At 45.8% G+C, this 20,024-nt stretch overlaps 1 protein-coding gene across 6 annotated transcripts in view; it reads right to left on the bottom strand.

Moving 5' to 3' along the window:
• The window catches only part of CHD1 (chromodomain helicase DNA binding protein 1), a 290,764-nt gene that overhangs the window by 106,841 nt on the left and 163,899 nt on the right, over positions 1–20,024 (bottom strand). For all 6 annotated transcript variants that reach the window (XM_063964069.1, XM_063964066.1, XM_063964068.1 and 3 more), the window contains 5 exons: positions 13,346–13,534; positions 12,759–12,921; positions 4,369–4,521; positions 4,190–4,261; positions 3,867–4,016 (listed from right to left, as the gene is read on the bottom strand). In XM_063964069.1, coding sequence (XP_063820139.1) covers positions 3,867–4,016; positions 4,190–4,261; positions 4,369–4,521; positions 12,759–12,921; positions 13,346–13,534 — 727 coding nt within the window. The remainder of the gene's footprint in view (positions 1–3,866; positions 4,017–4,189; positions 4,262–4,368; positions 4,522–12,758; positions 12,922–13,345; positions 13,535–20,024) is intronic.

Consider the following 20,024-nt stretch of genomic DNA (forward strand, 5'->3'; position numbering starts at 1 on the left):
CCTCTAGAAGATGAGCACTCTGCAACCACCACAGGAGGGACACCCTTGTCCTTGGTGACAGGGTTATCCGCTGATGCATCTGAAGATGCGACCCGGACCATTTGTCCAGCAGGTCCCACTGGAAAGTTTTTGCGTGGAATCTGCCGAATGGGATTGCTTCGTAGGAAGCCACCATTTTTCCCAGGACCCTTGTGCATTGATGCACTGAGACTTGGCCTGGTTTTAGGAGGTTTCTGACTAGCTCGGATAACTCCCTGGCTTTCTCCTCCAGGAGAAACACCTTTTTCTGGACTGTGTCCAGGATCATCCCTAGGAACAGAAGACGAGTCGTCGGAACCAGCTGTGATTTTGGAATATTGAGAATCCAACCGTGCTGCCGCAACACTACCTGAGATAGTGCTACACCGACCTCCAACTGTTCTCTGGATCTTACCCTTATCAGGAGATCGTCCAAGTAAGGGATAACTAAAACTCCCTTCCTTCGAAGGAGTATCATCATTTCGGCCATTACCTTGGTAAAGACCCGGGGTGCCGTGGACCATCCAATCGGCAGCGTCTGAAACGGATAGTGACAGTTCTGTACCACAAAACCTGAGGTACCCTTGGTGAGAAGGGTAAATTGGGACATGAAGGTAAGCATCCTTTATGTCCAGAGACACCATGTAGTCCCCTTCTTCCAGGTTCGCAATCACTGCTCTGAGTGACTCCATCTTGAATTTGAACTTCTGTATGTAAGTGTTCAAAGATTTTAGATTTAAAATCGGTCTCACCGAGCCGTCCGGCTTCGGTACCACAACAGTGTGGAATAATACCCCTTTCCCTGTTGCAGGAGGGGTACCTTGATTATCACCTGCTGGGAATACAGCTTGTGAATGGCTTCCAAAACTGCCTCCCTGTCGGAGGGAGACGTCGGTAAAGCCGACTTTAGGAAACGGCGAGGGGGAGACGTCTCGAATTCCAATTTGTACCCCTGAGATACCACCTGAAGGATCCAGGGGTCTACTTGCGAGTGAGCCCACTGCGCGCTGAAATTCTTGAGACGGGCCCCCACCCTGCCTGAGTCCGCTTGTAAAGCCCCAGCGTCATGCTGAGGGCTTGGCAGAGGCGGGAGAGGGCTTCTGTTCCTGGGAACTGGCTGATTTCTGCAGCCTTTTTCCTCTCCCTCTGTCACGGGGCAGAAATGAGGAACCTTTTGCCCGCTTGCCCTTATGGGAACGAAAGGACTGCGCCTGATAATACGGCGTCTTCTTATGTTGAGAGGCGACCTGGGGTAAAAACGTGGATTTCCCAGCTGTTGCCGTGGCCACCAGGTCTGAAAGACCGACCCCAAATAACTCCTCCCCTTTATAAGGCAATACTTCCATATGCCGTTTGGAATCCGCATCACCTGACCACTGTCGTGTCCATAACCCTCTTCTGGCAGAAATGGACAACGCACTTACTCTTGATGCCAGTCGGCAAATATTCCGCTGTGCATCACGCATATATAGAAATGCATCTTTTAAATGCTCTATAGGCAATAATATACTGTCCCTATCTAGGGTATCAATATTTTCAGTCAGGGAATCCGACCACGCCAACCCAGCACTGCACATCCAGGCTGAGGCGATTGCTGGTCGCAGTATAACACCAGTATGTGTGTAAATACATTTTAGGATACCCTCCTGCTTTCTATCAGCAGGATCCTTAAGGGCGGCCATCTCAGGAGAGGGTAGAGCCCTTGTTTTTACAAGCGTGTGAGCGCTTTATCCACCCTAGGGGGTGTTTCCCAACGCGCCCTAACCTCTGGCGGGAAAGGATATAATGCCAATAACTGTTTAGAAATTATCAGTTTTTATCGGGGGAAACCCACGCTTCATCACACACCTCATTTAATTTCTCAGATTCAGGAAAACTACAGGTAGTTTTTCCTCACCGAACATAATACCCCTTTTGGTGGTACTCGTATTATCAGAAATGTGTAAAACATTTTTCATTGCCTCAATCATGTAACGTGTGGCCCTACTGGAAGTCACATTTGTCTCTTCACCGTCGACACTGGAGTCAGTATCCGTGTCGGCGTCTGTATCTGCCATCTGAGGTAACGGGCGCTTTAGAGCCCCTGACGGCCTATGAGACGTCTGGACAGGCACAAGCTGAGTAGCCGGCTGTCTCATGTCAACCACTATCTTTTGTAAAGAGCTGACACTGTTAATTCCTTCCAACAGTTCACCCACTCAGGTGTCGACCCCCTAGGGGGTGACATCCCTATTACAGGCAATTTGCTCCGCCTCCACATCATTTTCCTCCTCATACATGTCGACACAAACGTACCGACACACAGCACACACACAGGGAATGCTCTGATAGACGACAGGACCCCACTAGCCCTTTGGGGAGACAGTGGGAGAGTTTGCCAGCACACACCAGAGCGCTATATATATACAGGGATAACCTTATATAAGTGTTTTTCCCCTTATAGCTGCTGTATTGTTAATACTGCGCCTAATTTGTGCCCCCCTCTCTTTTTTAACCCTTTCTGTAGTGTAGTGACTGCAGGGGAGAGCCAGGGAGCTTCCCTCCAACGGAGCTGTGAGGGAAAATGGCGCCAGTGTGCTGAGGAGATAGGCTCCGCCCCTTTTTTGCAGACTTTTCTCCTGCTTTTTTATGGATTCTGGCAGGGGTTAAAATTCTTCCATATAGCCCTGGGGGCTATATGTGATGTATTTTCGCCAGCCAAGGTGTTTTAATTGCTGCTCAGGGCGCCCCCCCCCTAGCGCCCTGCACCCTCAGTGACCGAAGTGTGAAGTGTGCTGAGGAGCAATGGCGCACAGCTGCAGTGCTGTGCGCTACCTTGGTGAAGACAGGATGTCTTCTGCCGCCGATTTTCCGGACCTCTTCTTGCTTCTGGCTCTGTAAGGGGGCCGGCGGCGCGGCTCTGGGACCGGACTCCCAGAGGCTGGGCCTGTGTTCGATCCCTCTGGAGCTAATGGTGTCCAGTAGCCTAAGAAGCCCAATCCACTCTGCACGCAGGTGAGTTCGCTTCTTCTCCCCTTAGTCCCTCGATGCAGTGAGCCTGTTGCCAGCAGGTCTCACTGAAAATAAAAAACCTAAACTAAACTTTTCACTAAGCAGCTCAGGAGAGCCACCTAGTGTGCACCCTTCTCGTTCGGGCACAAAAATCTAACTGAGGCTTGGAGGAGGGTCATAGGGGGAGGAGCCAGTGCACACCAGGTAGTCCTAAAGCTTTACTTTTGTGCCCAGTCTCCTGCGGAGCCGCTATTCCCCATGGTCCTTACGGAGTCCCCAGCATCCACTAGGACGTCAGAGAAAATAAGAATTTAATGTTAAGCATTAGTCCTACTTATTACTTTTAATTAAATAAATCTGAATAGTAATATAAAATGGAAAATGCTAAAGCACTTTTCAGAGAAACACAAAAAAAAAAAGGAGTTAGCACTGGGCATGCCACTAGAATAAATCAGTAGTTTAGAGGCCTTTTTAGTACCCAGTCTTTTTTGGAGCTTCGAATGAACTAAACCAAAAGAACCACAAGCAACAAGAGTGTGGAATAATACCATGGAATTCCTTTAGAATAGGCTTTGTTAAAAGAAGTCACGGTGCAATGTCTGTAATCACAGCATAATAATTAAAAAAAAAACAGACTGTTTTCTTTTAAAAGAACATTTGATTTAAACCTAGATGATTTAAACCTAGATGGTTTAAACCACACAACCTCACCAAATTCTTATGTATTTTATACATCATAGATACATAAAATAGACTTGCGCTCTTGTTCCCTATGTGCATCACCTTAGATTGCAACTCTGTTGATTCAAACAAATGTATTAAACTACTTGTTTGCAAAAAATAAAATAAAAGTTTACTTGTTTCTTTTGCCCAATTCGATGAGCTCTGGCTTGCGCCTGGAGGTCATTCTGTGGATTCCAGTCTGAGTCGAAGATGACAACTGTATCAGCTGAAGCAAGGTTTATTCCAAGACCACCAGCTCTGGTAGAAAGTAGAAAACAGAAGTCCTGTCCAAGGGAAATAAATACAAGGCTGAATCACAACTCAAATTAAGATGTAGGGATCTACTGAGCCTCATTTGTAGATTTATCTAGCACATTTACGCACAGAATTTACTAAAGGCAACAGTAAGCAACACAAAGTAGAAGAGCTGACCATGAATTGAGGTCAACAACCTTACCTCTGAACCTTCAGCATTAAAATGATCCAGTGCCTGCTTTCTTATTTCTCCCTTGATGGACCCATCTAGCCTCTAAAGAAAAAAATATATATATATTTCAGAAAATTTACAGAAAAATAGCTAAATGTCTGCTGCAGTAATAAATATCAACCTCTTAAAGACCTTTTTTAGTACCTTACCTGAAACATAAACTGCCGGGACTTTAAATATTCTGCGAGGATGTCCAGCATCCGCACCATTTGAGAAAATATCAAGACTCTGTTGCCTCGCTCACGCAAACGTAGTAACAACTTGTCTAAAAGAATTAGCTTCCCACTACTTCGGATTAAGTGCTGTTAACAAAGAAAAAACAAACTGAGCAAATAAGTCTTAAATAACTCCTGACTAGAGTTATACTTGTTTGTGGCCGAAGTGCTTTTAAGTCATTCCACGAAAAATCACAAAAAGTGTAACTTTTCAATTGGACTATCACAGATTTTCGTGAAATGTGGTAGGATGATAGGCAAGGTAACTCTCGTATGTAAAATTTTAGCCCTCAGTGATATGGAGTTCAAGTAATAGGGTTGCAAACATTACTAAAAATTTAAAATTTATGCTTACAAGGTCAAATAAAACAAATCATAACTTTGGTTCTAATTGTGACAGAACCTTTGTCTTGGTCTTGTTTTGAAGCTAAGGGACCACAATTTTCATAAAAAATTGTTTTATATTTAAATATTGACTTTTACATTTCAAGGTCATATTATGTGACCTTTAACCTTGAACATCTAAGAAAAAAAAGTATGTTTTAATTTTTTTGTACATAAAGTATGTTATACAGTTAAACACAATCTCTCATAGGTAGAAGTTTTATTTTGGGAAGCTTTTGGGAACAGGAGTAAAAAAATAAAAATAATATTACGTACAGTAGTCGAACCCTCCTTGCACTAACCAAGCAACTGGCAAGTTCAGATTGTCTTGCAGTGTCTGTGTTCTTCTCAGCTTGTGCATTGATAACTAGTGATACAAGGGGCTAAACGTGTGTACACGCGGTGAGGTCAATCTGTAAGATTTTGACTACATAGCCAAAGTCTTAAGGTGTGTACATACGGTAAGATCTTTTCTTCCGATTCGGACTATATAGTCAGAATCGGAAGAAAAAATAGTGCAGATCGCAAGGTGACAGTCACCTTGCGATCCCGATCTGATGCGCGGCCCCGCGCGGTCGGCCGAAAAAATAGGCTGTGCAGGCAAGTCAATCCTGACTATCTCTATAGAAGAGATAGTCAGGATTGACACTTAGCCAAAATTGCACAGAGCCAGGATCGCAAGCACACTCATTATGTGCTTGCGATACTGGCTAAGTGCCGACCCGGCCCCCCGTCGCACAGTGAGAATCGGATAAGGCCGAATCTCACCGTGTGTACACGGCCTAAAGGTAAGTTAGTGTACATCTCAAGGTGTTAGGCAGCTTGCGATACAGATTCGATCCCAATGCGCACTCCCATGGGGTCAGTATCGCAAGGCTAGATAGACTGTGCATGCAAGTCAATCTTGACTATCTAGTGTACTATCTAGTACAAAGTATAGTCACAATTGGCACTTAATCAAAACTGAAAGTGCGGATAGCCAAAATCTGTGCTCTCTGGGCGAGTTCAAGGGAAGTCAAAATCGGGCATAGCAAGAATCTCACCATGTGTACAGACCTTAAGCGGTCAATTCAATTCTGCGCAGATTGAATAGCGCCAGGAATTAGCTCCCATTGCTATTCAATTCAGCGCGATGTGACCCCTGACGAGAGGACTACTTCTAGCACTCCTCCGGTAATGCGAGCAGAAATCCAACAAAAGTGCAGGCGCAATGTGTTTTCTGGCCTGGCAGCATCGCACCCAGCACTTATGTTTGAGAATGACTGTTCTCGCGACAAAACACCCTGTTTAGTCCGCGAGAACCGGCCTTCTACAAAACAACAGTGCGTTGAATTGAATAGCACCGGAAGCTAATTCCCAGCGCTATTCAATTCGCGCAGAATTGAGCTGACCCCTAAGACAGTTTATCACTGCAAAGTGGTAGTTTGATGGGTTGTAGCATAACAGCAAAGAAGGCAAGAGAACAGCGACGGGCAGGCGGGCGGCCAGTGTCCTCTATGGCTTCCAAGAAAAGGGATTTATCGTTAAGTACCAAAATCCTTCTTTTTCGGTCAACCACTAGGGGAAATTGTCTATACCCACCAGTGCTATAAAAAATAAAAATAATGAATGTAGAGAATTAAAAATAGTGAATGTTCTGGTCACTTTCCATATAATATGGGTTGGGGGTATACAGCCATGGGTTTAGGCTGAAAATTGATTTCTGAGACTCTACTACCATACCATACCACAAAACCCGATCTCGTCTGATCTTGGAAGCCAAGCGGTTTGGGCTTGGTTAGTACTTGGGAAGGGCGACCTCCAAGGAATACTGAGTGTTGTAGGGGCCCACAAGAATTGTCAGGACGCAAATAACCTTTCAACACTAACAGAAGAAGCACCCCTTTCTTCCTTCCCACAGTCAGTTGACCAATATAGGCATTATTAGCCTATTAGTACCACCCACGATCAGCCATACGGTACCACGTCAACCCAGGTGGGGATCTCGGTAATGCCAGGCCAATTGTGGCCTTATCAATACAGTTTATCTGTACTGGTCAGGGAGGAAGGATACAGCCTAAACCCATGGCTGTATACCCCCAACCCATATTATATGGAAAGTGACCAGAACATTCACTACTTTTAATTGGGTATGGACAATTTCCCCTAATGATTACATTCCAAAAGGGGTATTGTATTGACTTACTCTGTATACTATCAATATATTTTAGGTCAATAATTCTAGCTGGGCACTGAGAGTCAGTTTCTAATTTTTTTTTTGACATACTATTAAAAGTTACGTTTTATATTCTGTATATATCATATGGTATTTACCAAATTGCTAAGAGTGCGCACACAAAAAGAGTCTTCTTTCTCTCTGTATTTTTCTGCATACTTCTTTCTGACTCTGGGCGCACCACCAAATGGACATACTAGTACTGATACAAACTGTATCCAGATTGTCCTTCTTTGGTTAAGTACAAATTATTAAAAATTACTATTGCTATATTATTAGTGCCTAGTCGTCCCTTTCCCTTAGCCACTAGGGGACACTGGCACAACATCAAGACTATGGGGACGTTACAAAGTTTCCCCCCTGGGCAATAGATTGCTGAAGAACTTGCAAAACAAGACGGCCAAACCGTGAAGATGAAGCCGCAAAAGTATCAAACTTGTAGAATTTAGCAAACGTATGAATACTGGACCAAGTGGATGCTCTATATAGTTGAGACATGGTTAGCCCCCCTATTAGCAGCCCACGAAGACCCAACAGAGCATGCAGAGTGGGCAGCAATGGTTAATGGAGGTCGGCTAGATTGGTGTAGACAAGCCTGATGAATAGTCAACTGAATCCAACGGGCCAAGGTCTGCTGAGTAGCAGGCCACCCTCAACACAGGAGATCATAAAGCACGAATAAAGCATCAGTCTTTCGTAACAGTGCTGTTCGTTCCACGTAGATCTTAAACGTTCTCACTACATCCAAAGAAGGTGTCACAGAATCCTCCTGCAAGGACGGTACCACAATAGGCTGATTAATATGAAAAGCAGACACGACCTTGGGAAGAAAAGAAGTATGTGTTATCAACTCTGCCCTATCAGGATGAAAAATCTAGTAGGGAGGCTAACACAAGGCACTTAATTGAAATACTCTCCGGGCTGAAGCTATGGCCAGTAGAAAAACAGTCTTCCACGTAAGATATTTAAGGTCCGCTTCTGCCAAGGGTTCAAAACAGGGCGACTCTAGATAATCCAGCATCAGATTTAAGTCCCAAGGAGCTGTAGGAGGAACAAACAGAGGTTGTACTCGTAGGAAAGTTTGCACATTCGATGGGAGCGCAAGTAGTCTCTAAAAGAAAACGGATAAGGCAGATACCTGAACTTTCAGGGATCCCAGACGAAGGCCGGAATCTAAACCTGCCCGAAGAAAGAGCAAGAACCGTGAGAGACAAAATCTGATTGAAACCTTTTTCGGTCACACCAAGAGATATAAAACCGCCAGATGTGATGGTAAAGGGCTGCCATAACAGGTTTTCGTGCCCAATCTGGTGCCACCAAAATTTCTGTGACTGACTCCCGTTTGAGTCTCTTGAGAATACGAGACAATAGAGGGAATGGAGCAAACATGTATACTATGTCGTACGGCCAGAGCGTCTACAGCTTCCGCTTGTATCGAGGAAGCCGATGACTGTGGAAGGACGCCATGAGATCCACCTCTGGACACCCCCAGCGTTGTGTCAGGGCGTCAAACACCTCTAGGCGAAGTGCCCATTCTCCCGGATGTAGATCTTGACGGCTGAGGTAGTCTGCTTCCCAATTGTCCACTCCTGGAATGAATAGCGCAGAGAGAATTACAACGTTGCGTTCTGCCCACTGGAGGATGCGTTACACCTCTTGCATTGCCTGGTGACTGTGATTCTGCCTTGTTTGTTTATATAAGCTAAAGCAGTTGCGTTGTCCGATTGAACTTTTACCACCTTGGATCGTAGAATGTGGGCGGCTTTTATCAGCGCATTGTAGATCGCTCTCAGTTCCAACTCATTTATTGGCAACGGCTATTCTTGTGGAGACCAGTGGCCCTGAAGATGGGAATCCAACACAACCACGCCCCATCCCGAGGCTGGTATCAGTCGTGAGGAGCGTCCAGTCCCACACACCAAACCGCTTGAACGCAGTGAGATTGTGCAGCTGGAGTCACCAAAGAAGCAAAAGTCGTGTCTCCGGAGTTAGCCAAACTAAGTGTTTAAGGTGTAGATGTGACCCCGACCATTGATGTAACAGGTCCAGCTGGAAAGGACGTGAATGAAAACAGCTGAACTCCAGAGTTTCGAAAGCAGATACCATTTTCCCAAGCAAACAAATGCATAAGTGGACTGATACCAGTCATGGCTTGACAACAGATTGGACCAGTTGCCTTATACTCAGAGCTTTGTCTTGTGGCTGAAAAACTTTCTGCACGTTGGTGTCTAAGATCACACCAAGAAACTGGATACGTTGTGACGGTTGGATTTTTTGAAAAATTGATTATCCATCCATGTTCCACTAACACACTGTATGCTAATAGAGCATGCTCTTGGAGAATGAGATTGGATGGAGCTATGAGGAGGAGGTCTTCGAGGTACGTTATTATTGTGACTCCTAATGACCTGAGGTGAGCAATCATCACCGACATGAACTTGGTAAACACCCTGGGTGCCATGGACAGTCCGAATGGCAAGGCCCGGAACTGAAAATGATCCTGTTGAATAGCGAATCTGAGAAACGCTTGGTGAGGTTCCCAGATCGGGATGTGGAGATACGCATCCTTGATGTCCAGAGATATCATGAACTCCTTTGGTTCCAGGCTACTCCATCTCGGTAATAACTTAGAAACGGATTCAATGATTTTAGATTCAGGATAGGTCTTACAGTGCCATCAGGTTTTGGAACTACAAAAAGATTGGAATAACCATACTTTCGCTGAAGCGGTGGCACCGGCATAAATACTGCCGATTCCTCTAAGGTCCGTATTGCACCTTGAAGGGTTAACAGTTTGTCCAGAAGAATTGGAAGACTTGTCGTAAAATATTTATTTGGCGGTAAAACTTTTAAATCAAACTTGTACCCTCGGAAGATGACATTGCGAATCCAAATATTATAGGATGTTTTGAACCAGGCAGCTTGAAAATTTCGAAGCCAATCCAACCGTTTTTGAAGGGAGACCGTTATGCTACTGTCTTTTCTGTAGGCTTTGGGTAATGACGAATGAGCAACGATTGGTTGCTTGCCGCGACCTCTGCCTCGCAAGGATGAATTTCAGCCATGTCCTCTAAAAGATTGAGTGGGACGAAAGGACCGAAAAGATATTCCAGAATAAGGGCATTTAGGCAGTGGTGGTAGGGTCGGTAAAAAAGCTAAATGTATCCCCCCCGCCCGTAGCTTGTGAAATAAACGTATCCAGTTCTTTTCCAAGAAGAATTTCACCTGTAAACAGCAGTGCCTCCGCCGCTCTGACTCCGTATCTACCTGCCATGACCTTAGCCAAAGGACTCTTCTGGCAGCAATAGCTGAAGCTGAGATTCTCGAATTCACCTGCCCGATATCTCTAGCCGCTTCCCCTAAATATACGGCCGACTCCTTAATGTGTTCCGCTAAGATAACTACTACTTCAATCGGTACTCCATTTTGTAATTCCGTAATTAACATAGTGGCCCAATATTCCACTGCTTTGTTCACCCAAGAGCTCACCAAGGTTGGTCGAAGGGATACACCTGCAGCCGAATAAATGGATTTCAGCATGGTGTTCAGTTTCCGTTCAGGCGGGTCTTTCAAAGAAGTTGTGCCCAGAACAGGTAATGCCGTCTTCTTTGACAGCCTGGAGAGAGAGGAGTCCCCTCAAGGTGACTTTTCCCACTTAGCGGTCATGGACGATGGAAACAGATAACTACTGAGGAATCTTTTTGGCGTTTGAAACAGTTTATCTGGGTTTTTCCATGCCTCCGTCAGCTGATCATCCAGCTTTTTTGAAAACGGATAAGTGACTGATGTTTGCTGTTTTCTACCAAATAAGGCAGTATCTGGCGAATCCGGTGCCATATTGTGTTCAAAACCTGTTTATAGCTAAAATAAAAGAGGTTCAACCCACTGGGAAGAATCCGGAGAAACTTCATCGTCCGCATCAGTAATCTCGCCCAACTCCCGTTCGTCGTTTTCAGCTTGGTCCTGAGAGAGACGTTCTTCTTCTGATTCATCAGACTGCAGAAGTAATCGTACTGGACACTTTTTAGCCTTAGCCACTGTCTGCGGCTGTTATTTGGACGTGTCCAAGCATTTTGCGAGACCCTCAACTGACTTGGCTAGCCCTGCTACCCAGGGCAGTTCCGTAGCAATAGAGGGAACATAATTTTGAGGGAAGTCCGTAACCGTCTCACGAGTCTTCTATAAAGCAGCCACCTCAGTATGTAACTGAGAAATGGTTCCTGTGAGCGTTACCACCCAGGGGGAGAAATTAGCGCCTTAGGACGGATTAACTAATGTAGACTCAAGCACATGCTTCACATAGGGAGGAGTCCTCTTTGTGAGCCTTTTTGTTACACTTCGCACAGACAAATAATTTTTGTGACGCCTTGTTCGCTGGTCCCATGGCCTGTCATTGTGATGGACGGAGTGGAGACACATACAATTCCCACGAGCACTCTCAATACGACACAAAGAGAGAGAGAGATCAGAAGGATAGAGGGAGGTATATTTGCACTACTCCCCTATTCTAAACTCCCTTAGCCACCAGCCTGTATTTTATGTGCAGGCTTTCAGGTTTCTGGCAGTCTGTAGCAATGTGCACCTGTCTTTGCTAACAGTGCTGATTACTGTGGAGAGAAGAAACATTGATGCTAACACATGAACTGCCTGGCTGAGAAAAGTACCTTTCTGAGATTGACAGGTTAAAAAACCCCGCCCCTCGCTTGCCCAGACACCCATCTCAACCAGGTCTAACGCCATTTTGAAAGGGTGCCTGATCAAATTAACAACAGGTATTTGGTTACACTTAATATATAAAATGTGCTCTGTTATGAACCCTGCTGTCTGCAAGTCCCCCATTCCCTGCAGTGAACCTCTTGTGGGTGACTTTGCAGGCTGTAGCTAAATCACGCTGCCGCATTGTGTGCGGTCAGCCTGACAGTGAAGTGGAAACCACGCCGCTGCTATCCGTAACGCCAGGAAGCTGGTCTCTGTTAGCGCTGTGAAAGAAAGGGGGGGCTGGCCGCTGTCACGCTGTGTGCCGTCAGCGCGGCAGTGAAAACAACAATGCCGTTACTACCTCTGGTCCCGGGGAAGCCGCGCTGGAGGATGACATGGCCGTCGCATATCTGTACAGGGAGGATGTCCTCACCGGACTGTTACAGCCTCAGGATGGTGCGGCTTTTGTTTTAGGGACAAACAGTGCTTCTCAGTTAAGCTCTGTTCTCCCTTGTGCAGCAACGCTGCTAGTGTCTGACCCGGACCCCACTTCTGTAGTTAAGTGGTGAAGGGTTCCTGAGGCCAAGGGACTAAGTCCCAAGAACTAGAAGATTAAAAATAAAATAAAAAAAGAAGTAACTGAGCAGGAGCTCAGTCAGCAGTGACCGGCTCATCCGGCACAAATTCAAAAACCGATGGATGATGGGGGATAGAGGGGGAGGAGCCGGTTTTACTTCTTAGATTATTTAAAGTGCCAGCTCCCTGTAAGCCACCATCATCACCAAACAGTCTTGAAGTTGTGCAAGTGTCCCCTAGTGGCTGACAGAAAAAACACAATTTATAAATCAAGGATCACTAGCGTTGCATATATTGAAAGTTACAGATGGCATTAAAAGCAGAAAACACAATTTATAAATCAAGGATCACTAGTGTTGCATATATTGAAAGTTACAGATGGCATTAAAAGCAGAAAACACAATTTTTAAATCAAGGATCACTAGTGTTGCGACACTTGCACATGCCTCACCTGTAAAGCCTCTTGTCTGTTGTAGAATTCATTATCTTCTGGTGGCTTAATGAGGTAGCAATGGTTACAACACTTCTTAAGTTCCATCATGATGTTCAAAAATCCTGAGGTACTGCCTTTATGACCTTTGCTTAGAGCCTTGTAATTCCTTGTTAAAATCCACCTGGGGGAAGTCAACAGAACTGAAATCGTACAAAATTGTACACCTGTATCTGTACTCACATATGACCTATCAGGGCCAGTCAGGGTGAAAAGAGATACTAAGGCCCAGATTTGTTAAGTCTTGGAGGGTGATAAATTGCACAGTGATAAAGTACCAGGCAATCAGCTCCTAACTGGCAAGTTACAGGCTGTGTTTGAAAATGATAGTTAGGAGCGGATTGGTTGGTACTTTATCACTGTGCAATTTATCACTCTCCGAGGCTTGATAAATCTGGGCTTAAGAGTACACCTGACTAGCCATTAAATACAAGAAAGTAATTCTTACGTAAATTTCCCTTATATACCAAGCTTAATGTATAGATAATACAAAATGTTAAGTGGTGTTACATATTTCCAGACACATCTATCAAGACTTCAGCACTCACTTGTAGTACTGTTTCTGTGAAGCACTCATTTCAATCCTCAAAATCTGTTCTACTTTTGCTGGTAAGGACTTTTCTACGTCTTTTTTCACTCTCCTTAGGAGGAAGGGTTCAAGTTCTTTGTGAAGACTGGCATATCCATACTCTCTGCCTTTACCATGCTCCTCTTCAAAAACTTCCCAGGAGGAAAATCTATTAATAATAATAATGACGATGTTAATAATAATGATAACAACAAGCTTACACATTGAGTATTGGTTCAAATGTCCTATTATGTGTCACAGGGTAAGAAGCAGTCTGCTTCTGTTGCTCCATATCAGCATCAAGTGCTTAATGATGTTAGGCCCCCACAGGCTATCACGCAGGTTCATTTAGTGGTCATTCTCGGATACTATTTAAAATAAGAGGATTTTGGTTCCTTTAAATCTGTGTCTATCAATCCATCTGTGGGACACTGCCTGGTAAACGATGGGATGTAGAGGGCACTATTTCAAGAGCAGGCAAACTAAATCCCCTTGACATCCAACGATGTAATTTGCATAAATTTGTACTTTTAAAAAAGCCTATAGGACATTACCTTAGACAACGAATGGCACTCATAGTGAAAACAAGAGAAGAAAAAAATTATTAATTTGGATATACACCTTAAGATTATCTATTTAATCATTCAACTACTTGGCTGGTTGGAATGAAAATCTGGAAATGTACAAAACGTACCAAATGTACGAAACATCAGAAAACGTACAAAAAACTGTTGTTCAGACAAATTGATTACATCAAACAGATTTAACCAATTTGTTTGAAAACCTATTTTTGCCCATTTTCCAGCACTGGAGAACAAATAACAGATAGGCTTAAGGTGTATGGATGGCTTAATATAAAGGGAGGGGACGCAATGTCACCAGATTAAGAAAAACATTGGAGCCATCTGACATAAAATTTGTAGAACATTGTTAAAATAAGAATTTACTTACCGATAATTCTATTTCTCGGAGTCCGTAGTGGATGCTGGGGTTCCTGAAAGGACCATGGGGAATAGCGGCTCCGCAGGAGACAGGGCACAAAAGTAAAGCTTTCCGATCAGGTGGTGTGCACTGGCTCCTCCCCCTATGATCCTCCTCCAAGCCAGTTAGGTACTGTGCCCGGACGAGCGTACACAATAAGGGAGGAATTTTGAATCCCGGGTAAGACTCATACCAGCCACACCAAGCACACCGTACAACTTGTGATCTAAACCCAGTTAACAGTATGATAACAGCGGAGCCTCTGAAAAGATGGCTCACAACAATAATAACCCGATTTTTGTAACTATGTACAAGTATTGCAGATAATCCGCACTTGGGATGGGCGCCCAGCATCCACTACGGACTCCGAGAAATAGAATTATCGGTAAGTAAATTCTTATTTTCTCTATCGTCCTAGTGGATGCTGGGGTTCCTGAAAGGACCATGGGGATTATACCAAAGCTCCCAAACGGGCGGGAGAGTGCGGATGACTCTGCAGCACCGAATGAGAGAACTCCAGGTCCTCCTTAGCCAGGGTATCAAATTTGTAGAATTTAGCAAACGTGTTTGCCCCTGACCAAGTAGCTGCTCGGCAAAGTTGTAAAGCCGAGACCCCTCGGGCAGCCGCCCAAGATGAGCCCACCTTCCTTGTGGAATGGGCATTTACATATTTTGGCTGTGGCAGGCCTGCCACAGAATGTGCAAGCTGAATTGTATTACACATCCAACTAGCAATAGTCTGCTTAGAAGCAAGAGCACCCAGTTTGTTGGGTGCATACAGGATAACAGCAAGTCAGTTTTCCTGACTCCAGCCGTCCTGGAACATATTTTCAGGGCCCTGACAACATCTAGCAACTTGGAGTCCTCCAAGTCCCTAGTAGGTGCAAGGCACCACAATAAGCTGGTTCAGGTGAAACACTGACACCACCTTAGGGAGAGAACTGGGGACGAGTCCGCAGCTCTGCCCTGTCCGAATGGACAAACAGATATGGGCTTTTTTGAGAAAAAACCACCAATTTGACACTCGCCTGGTCCAGGCCAGGGCCAAGAGCATGGTCACTGTTCATGTGAGATGCTTCAAATCCACAGATTTGACTGGTTTTAAACCAATGTGATTTGAGGAATCCCAGAACTACGTTGAGATCCGACAGTGCCACTGGAGGCACAAAAGGGGGTTGTATATGCAATACTCCCTTGACAAACTTCTGGACTTCAGGAACTGAAGCCAATTCTTTCTGGAAGAAAATCGACAGGGCCAAAATTTGAACCTTAATGGACCCCAATTTGAGGCCCAGAGACACTCCTGTTTGCAGGAAATGCAGGAAACGACCGAGTTGAAATTTCTTTGTGGGGCCTTCCTGGCCTCACACCACGCAACATATTTTCGCCACATGTGGTGATAATGTTGTGCGGTCACCTCCTTTCTGGCTTTGACCAGGGTAGGAATGACCTCTTCCGGAATGCCTTTTTCCCTTAGGATCCGGCTTTCCACCGCCATGCCGACAAACGCAGCTGCGGTAAGTCTTGGAACAGACATGGTACTTGCTGAAGCAAGTCCCTTCTTAGCGGCAGAGGCCATAAGACCTCTGTAAGCATCACTTGAAGTTCCGGGTACCAAGTCCTTCTTGGCCAATCCGGAGCCATGAGTATAGTTCTTACTCCTCTACGTCTTATAATTCTCAGCACCTTAGGTATGAGAAGCAGAGGAGGGAACACATACACCGACTGGTACACCCACGGTGTTACCAGAACGTCCACAGCTATTGCCTGAGGGTCTCTTGACCTGGTGCAATACCTGTCCCGTTTTTTGTTCAGACGGGACGCCATCATGTCCACCTTTGGTATTTCCCAACGGTTTACAATCATGTGGAAAAAACTTCCCGATGAAGTTTCCACTCTCCCGGGTGGAGGTCGTTTTCCATTGCCCTCCTGCTTCTTGTGTCGCCCTGTCTGTTTACGTGGGCGACTGCCGTGATGTTTTTCCCACTGGATCAATACCGGCTGACCTTGAAGCAGAGGTCTTGCTAAGCTTAGAGCATTATAAATTTACCCTTAGCTCCAGTATATTTATGTGGAGAAAAGTCTCCAGACTTGATCACACTCCCTGGAAATTTTTTCCTTGTGTGACTGCTCCCCAGCCTCTCGGGCTGGGCTCCGTGGTCACCAGCATCCAATCCTGAATGCCGAAGCTGCGGCCCTCTAGAAGATGAGCACTCTATAACCACCACAGGAGAGACACCCTTGTCCTTGGATATAGGGTTATCCGCTGATGCATCTGAAGATGCGATCCGGGCCATTTGTCCAGCAGATCCCACTGAAAAGTTCTTGCGTGAAATCTGCCGAATGGAATTGCTTCGTAGGAAGCCACCATTTTTACCAGGACCCTTGTGCAATGATGCACTGTTTTTAGGAGGTTCCTGACTAGCTCGGATAACTCCCTGGCTTTCTCTTCCGGGAGAAACACCTTCTTCTGGACTGTGTCCAGAATCATCCCTAGGCACAGCAGACGTGTCGTCGGATCAGCTGCGATTTTGGAATATTTAGAATCCACCCGTGCTGTTGTAGCAGTATCCGAGATAGTGCTACTCCGTGGACTATGCCCTTATCAGGAGATCATCCAAGTAAGGGATACTTAAGACGCCTTTTCTTCGAAGAAGAATCATCATTTCGGCCATTACCTTGGTAAAGACCCGGGTTGCCGTGGACAATCCAAACGGCAGCGTCTGAAACTGATAGTGACAGTTCTGCACCACGAACCTGAGGTACCCTTAGTGAGAAGGGCAAATTTGGGACATAGAGGTAAGCATCCCTGATGTCCCGGGACACTATATAGTCCTCTTCTTCCTGGTTCGTTATCACTGCTCTGAGTGACTCCATCTTGATTTGAACCTTTGTAAGTGTTCAAAAAAATTTTTTAGAATAAGTCTCACCTAGCCTTCTGGCTTCAGTACCACAATATAGTGTGGAATAATACCCCTTTTCTTGTAGTGGGAGGGGTAATTTAGTTATCACCTGCTGGGAATACAGCTTGTGAATTTTTTTTTTTTCCATACTGCCTCCTTGTCGGAGGGAGACCTTGGTAAAGCAGACTTCAGGAGCCTGCGAAGGGGAAACGTCTCGACCTTCCAATCTGTACCCCTGGGATACTACTTGTAGGATCCAGGGGTCCTGTACGGTCTCAGCGCCATGCTGAGAACTTGTCAGAAGCGGTGGAACGCTTCTGTTCCTGGGAATGGGCTGCCTGCTGCAGTCTTCTTCCCTTTCCTCTATCCCTGGGCAGATATGATCTTATAGGGACGAGAGGACTGAGGCTGAAAAGACGGTGTCTTTTTCTGCAGAGATGTGACTTAGGGTAAAAAACGGTGGATTTTCCAGCAGTTGCCGTGGCCACCAGGTCCGATGGACCGACCCCAAATAACTCCTCTTCCTTTATACGGCAATACACCTTTGTGCCGTTTGGAATCTGTATCACCTGACCACTGTCGTGTCCATAACATCTTTTGGCAGTTATGGACATCGCATTTACTCATGATGCCAGAGTGCAAATATCCCTCTGTGCATCTCGCATATATAGAAATGCATCCTTTAAATGCTCTATAGTCAATAAAATACTGTCCCTGTCAAGGGTATCAATATTTTTAGTCAGGGAATCCGACCAAGCCACCCCAGCTCTGCACATCCAGGCTGAGGCGATCGCTGGTCGCAGTATAACACCAGTATGTGTGTATATACTTTTTATGATATTTTTCCAGCCTACTGTCAGCTGGTCCTTGAGGACGGCCCTATCTATAGACGGTACCGCCACTTGTTTTGATAAGCGTGTGAGCGCCTTATCCACCTTAAGGGGTGTTTCCCAACGCGCCCTAACTTCTGGCGGGAAAGGGTATACCGCCCATAATTTTCTATCGGGGGGAACCCACGCATCATCACACACTTTATTTAATTTATCTGATTCAGGAAAAACTATGGTAGTTTTTTCACATCCCACATAATACCCTCTTTTGTGGTACTTGTAGTATCAGAAATATGTAACACCTCCTTCATTGCCTTTAACGTGTGGCCCTAATAAGGAATACGTTTGTTTATTCACCGTCGACACTGGATTCAGTGTCCCTGTCTGTGTCTGTGTCGACCGACTAAAGTAAACGGGCGTTTTAAAACCCCTGACGGTGTTTTTGAGACGTCTGGACCGGTACTAATTGTTTGTCGGCCGTCTCATGTCGTCAACCGACCTTGCAGCGTGTTGACATTATCACGTAATTTCCTAAATAAGCCATCCATTCCGGTGTCGACTCCCTAGAGAGTGACATCACCATTACAGGCAATTGCTCCGCCTCCTCACCAACATCGTCCTCCTACATGTCGACACACACGTACCGACACACAGCACACACACAGGGAATGCTCTGATAGAGGACAGGACCCACTAGCCCTTTGGAGAGACAGAGGGAGAGTTTGCCAGCACACACCAAAAACGCTATAATTATATAGGGACAACCTTATATAAGTGTTTTCCCTTATAGCATCTTAATATATATAAGCATATCGCCAAATTAGTGCCCCCCCTCTCTGTTTTAACCCTGTTTCTGTAGTGCAGTGCAGGGGAGAGCCTGGGAGCCTTCCCTCCAGCCTTTCTGTGAGGGAAAATGGCGCTGTGTGCTGAGATAGGCCCCGCCCCTTTTTCGGCGGCCTCGTCTCCCGCTCTTAACGGATTCTGGCAGGGGTTAAATATCTCCATATAGCCTCCGGAGGCTATATGTGAGGTATTTTTAGCCAAAATAGGTATTCATTTGCCTCCCAGGGCGCCCCCCTCCCAGCGCCCTGCACCCTCAGTGACTGCCGTGTGAAGTGTGCTGAGAGGAAAATGGCGCACAGCTGCAGTGCTGTGCGCTACCTTTAGAAGACTGAGGAGTCTTCTGCCGCCGATTCTGGACCTCTTCTTACTTCAGCATCTGCAAGGGGGCCGGCGGCAAGGCTCCGGTGACCATCCAGGCTGTACCTGTGATCGTCCCTCTGGAGCTGATGTCCAGTAGCCAAGAAGCCAATCCATCCTGCACGCAGGTGAGTTCACTTCTTCTCCCCTCTGTCCCTCGTTGCAGTGATCCTGTTGCCAGCAGGACTCACTGTAAAGTAAAAAACCTAAGCTAAACTTTCTCTAAGCAGCTCTTTAGGAGAGCCACCTAGAATTGCACCCTTCTCGGCCGGGCACAAAAATCTAACTGGCTTGGAGGAGGATCATAGGGGGAGGAGCCAGTGCACACCACCTGATCGGAAAGCTTTACTTTTGTGCCCTGTCTCCTGCGGAGCCGCTATTCCCCATGGTCCTTTCAGGAACCCCAGCATCCACTAGGACGATAGAGAAAATATGATCTGACAACCAAGTGGGCGCTTTGCATAAGTGTTCCACAGAGGCACTGTGTCGCTCTGCATAAGAAGTGCTCAATAATTAGGTAGAAAAGGGCCAACAGTCCATCCGATATCAGTGCCCTTTCTGAAACAGGGATCAGTAGGATATCCTGGCAGTCAGGAGACCAACGCCAGGATCCCAACAGCCAGGATACTGGCAGCAAGCGCAGCGTGTCCCTTCGCAGGCTCGCAGCTTGGGTGGTAGCGTGGACCACCACCATTTGGGGATTCCAGCCGGCGGTCGGTATCACAATGCAATTTCTGAAGAAAGT

Source organism: Pseudophryne corroboree, chromosome 1 (assembly GCF_028390025.1).
Source record: "Pseudophryne corroboree isolate aPseCor3 chromosome 1, aPseCor3.hap2, whole genome shotgun sequence".
In the NCBI taxonomy this organism is placed as follows: domain Eukaryota; kingdom Metazoa; phylum Chordata; class Amphibia; order Anura; family Myobatrachidae; genus Pseudophryne; species Pseudophryne corroboree.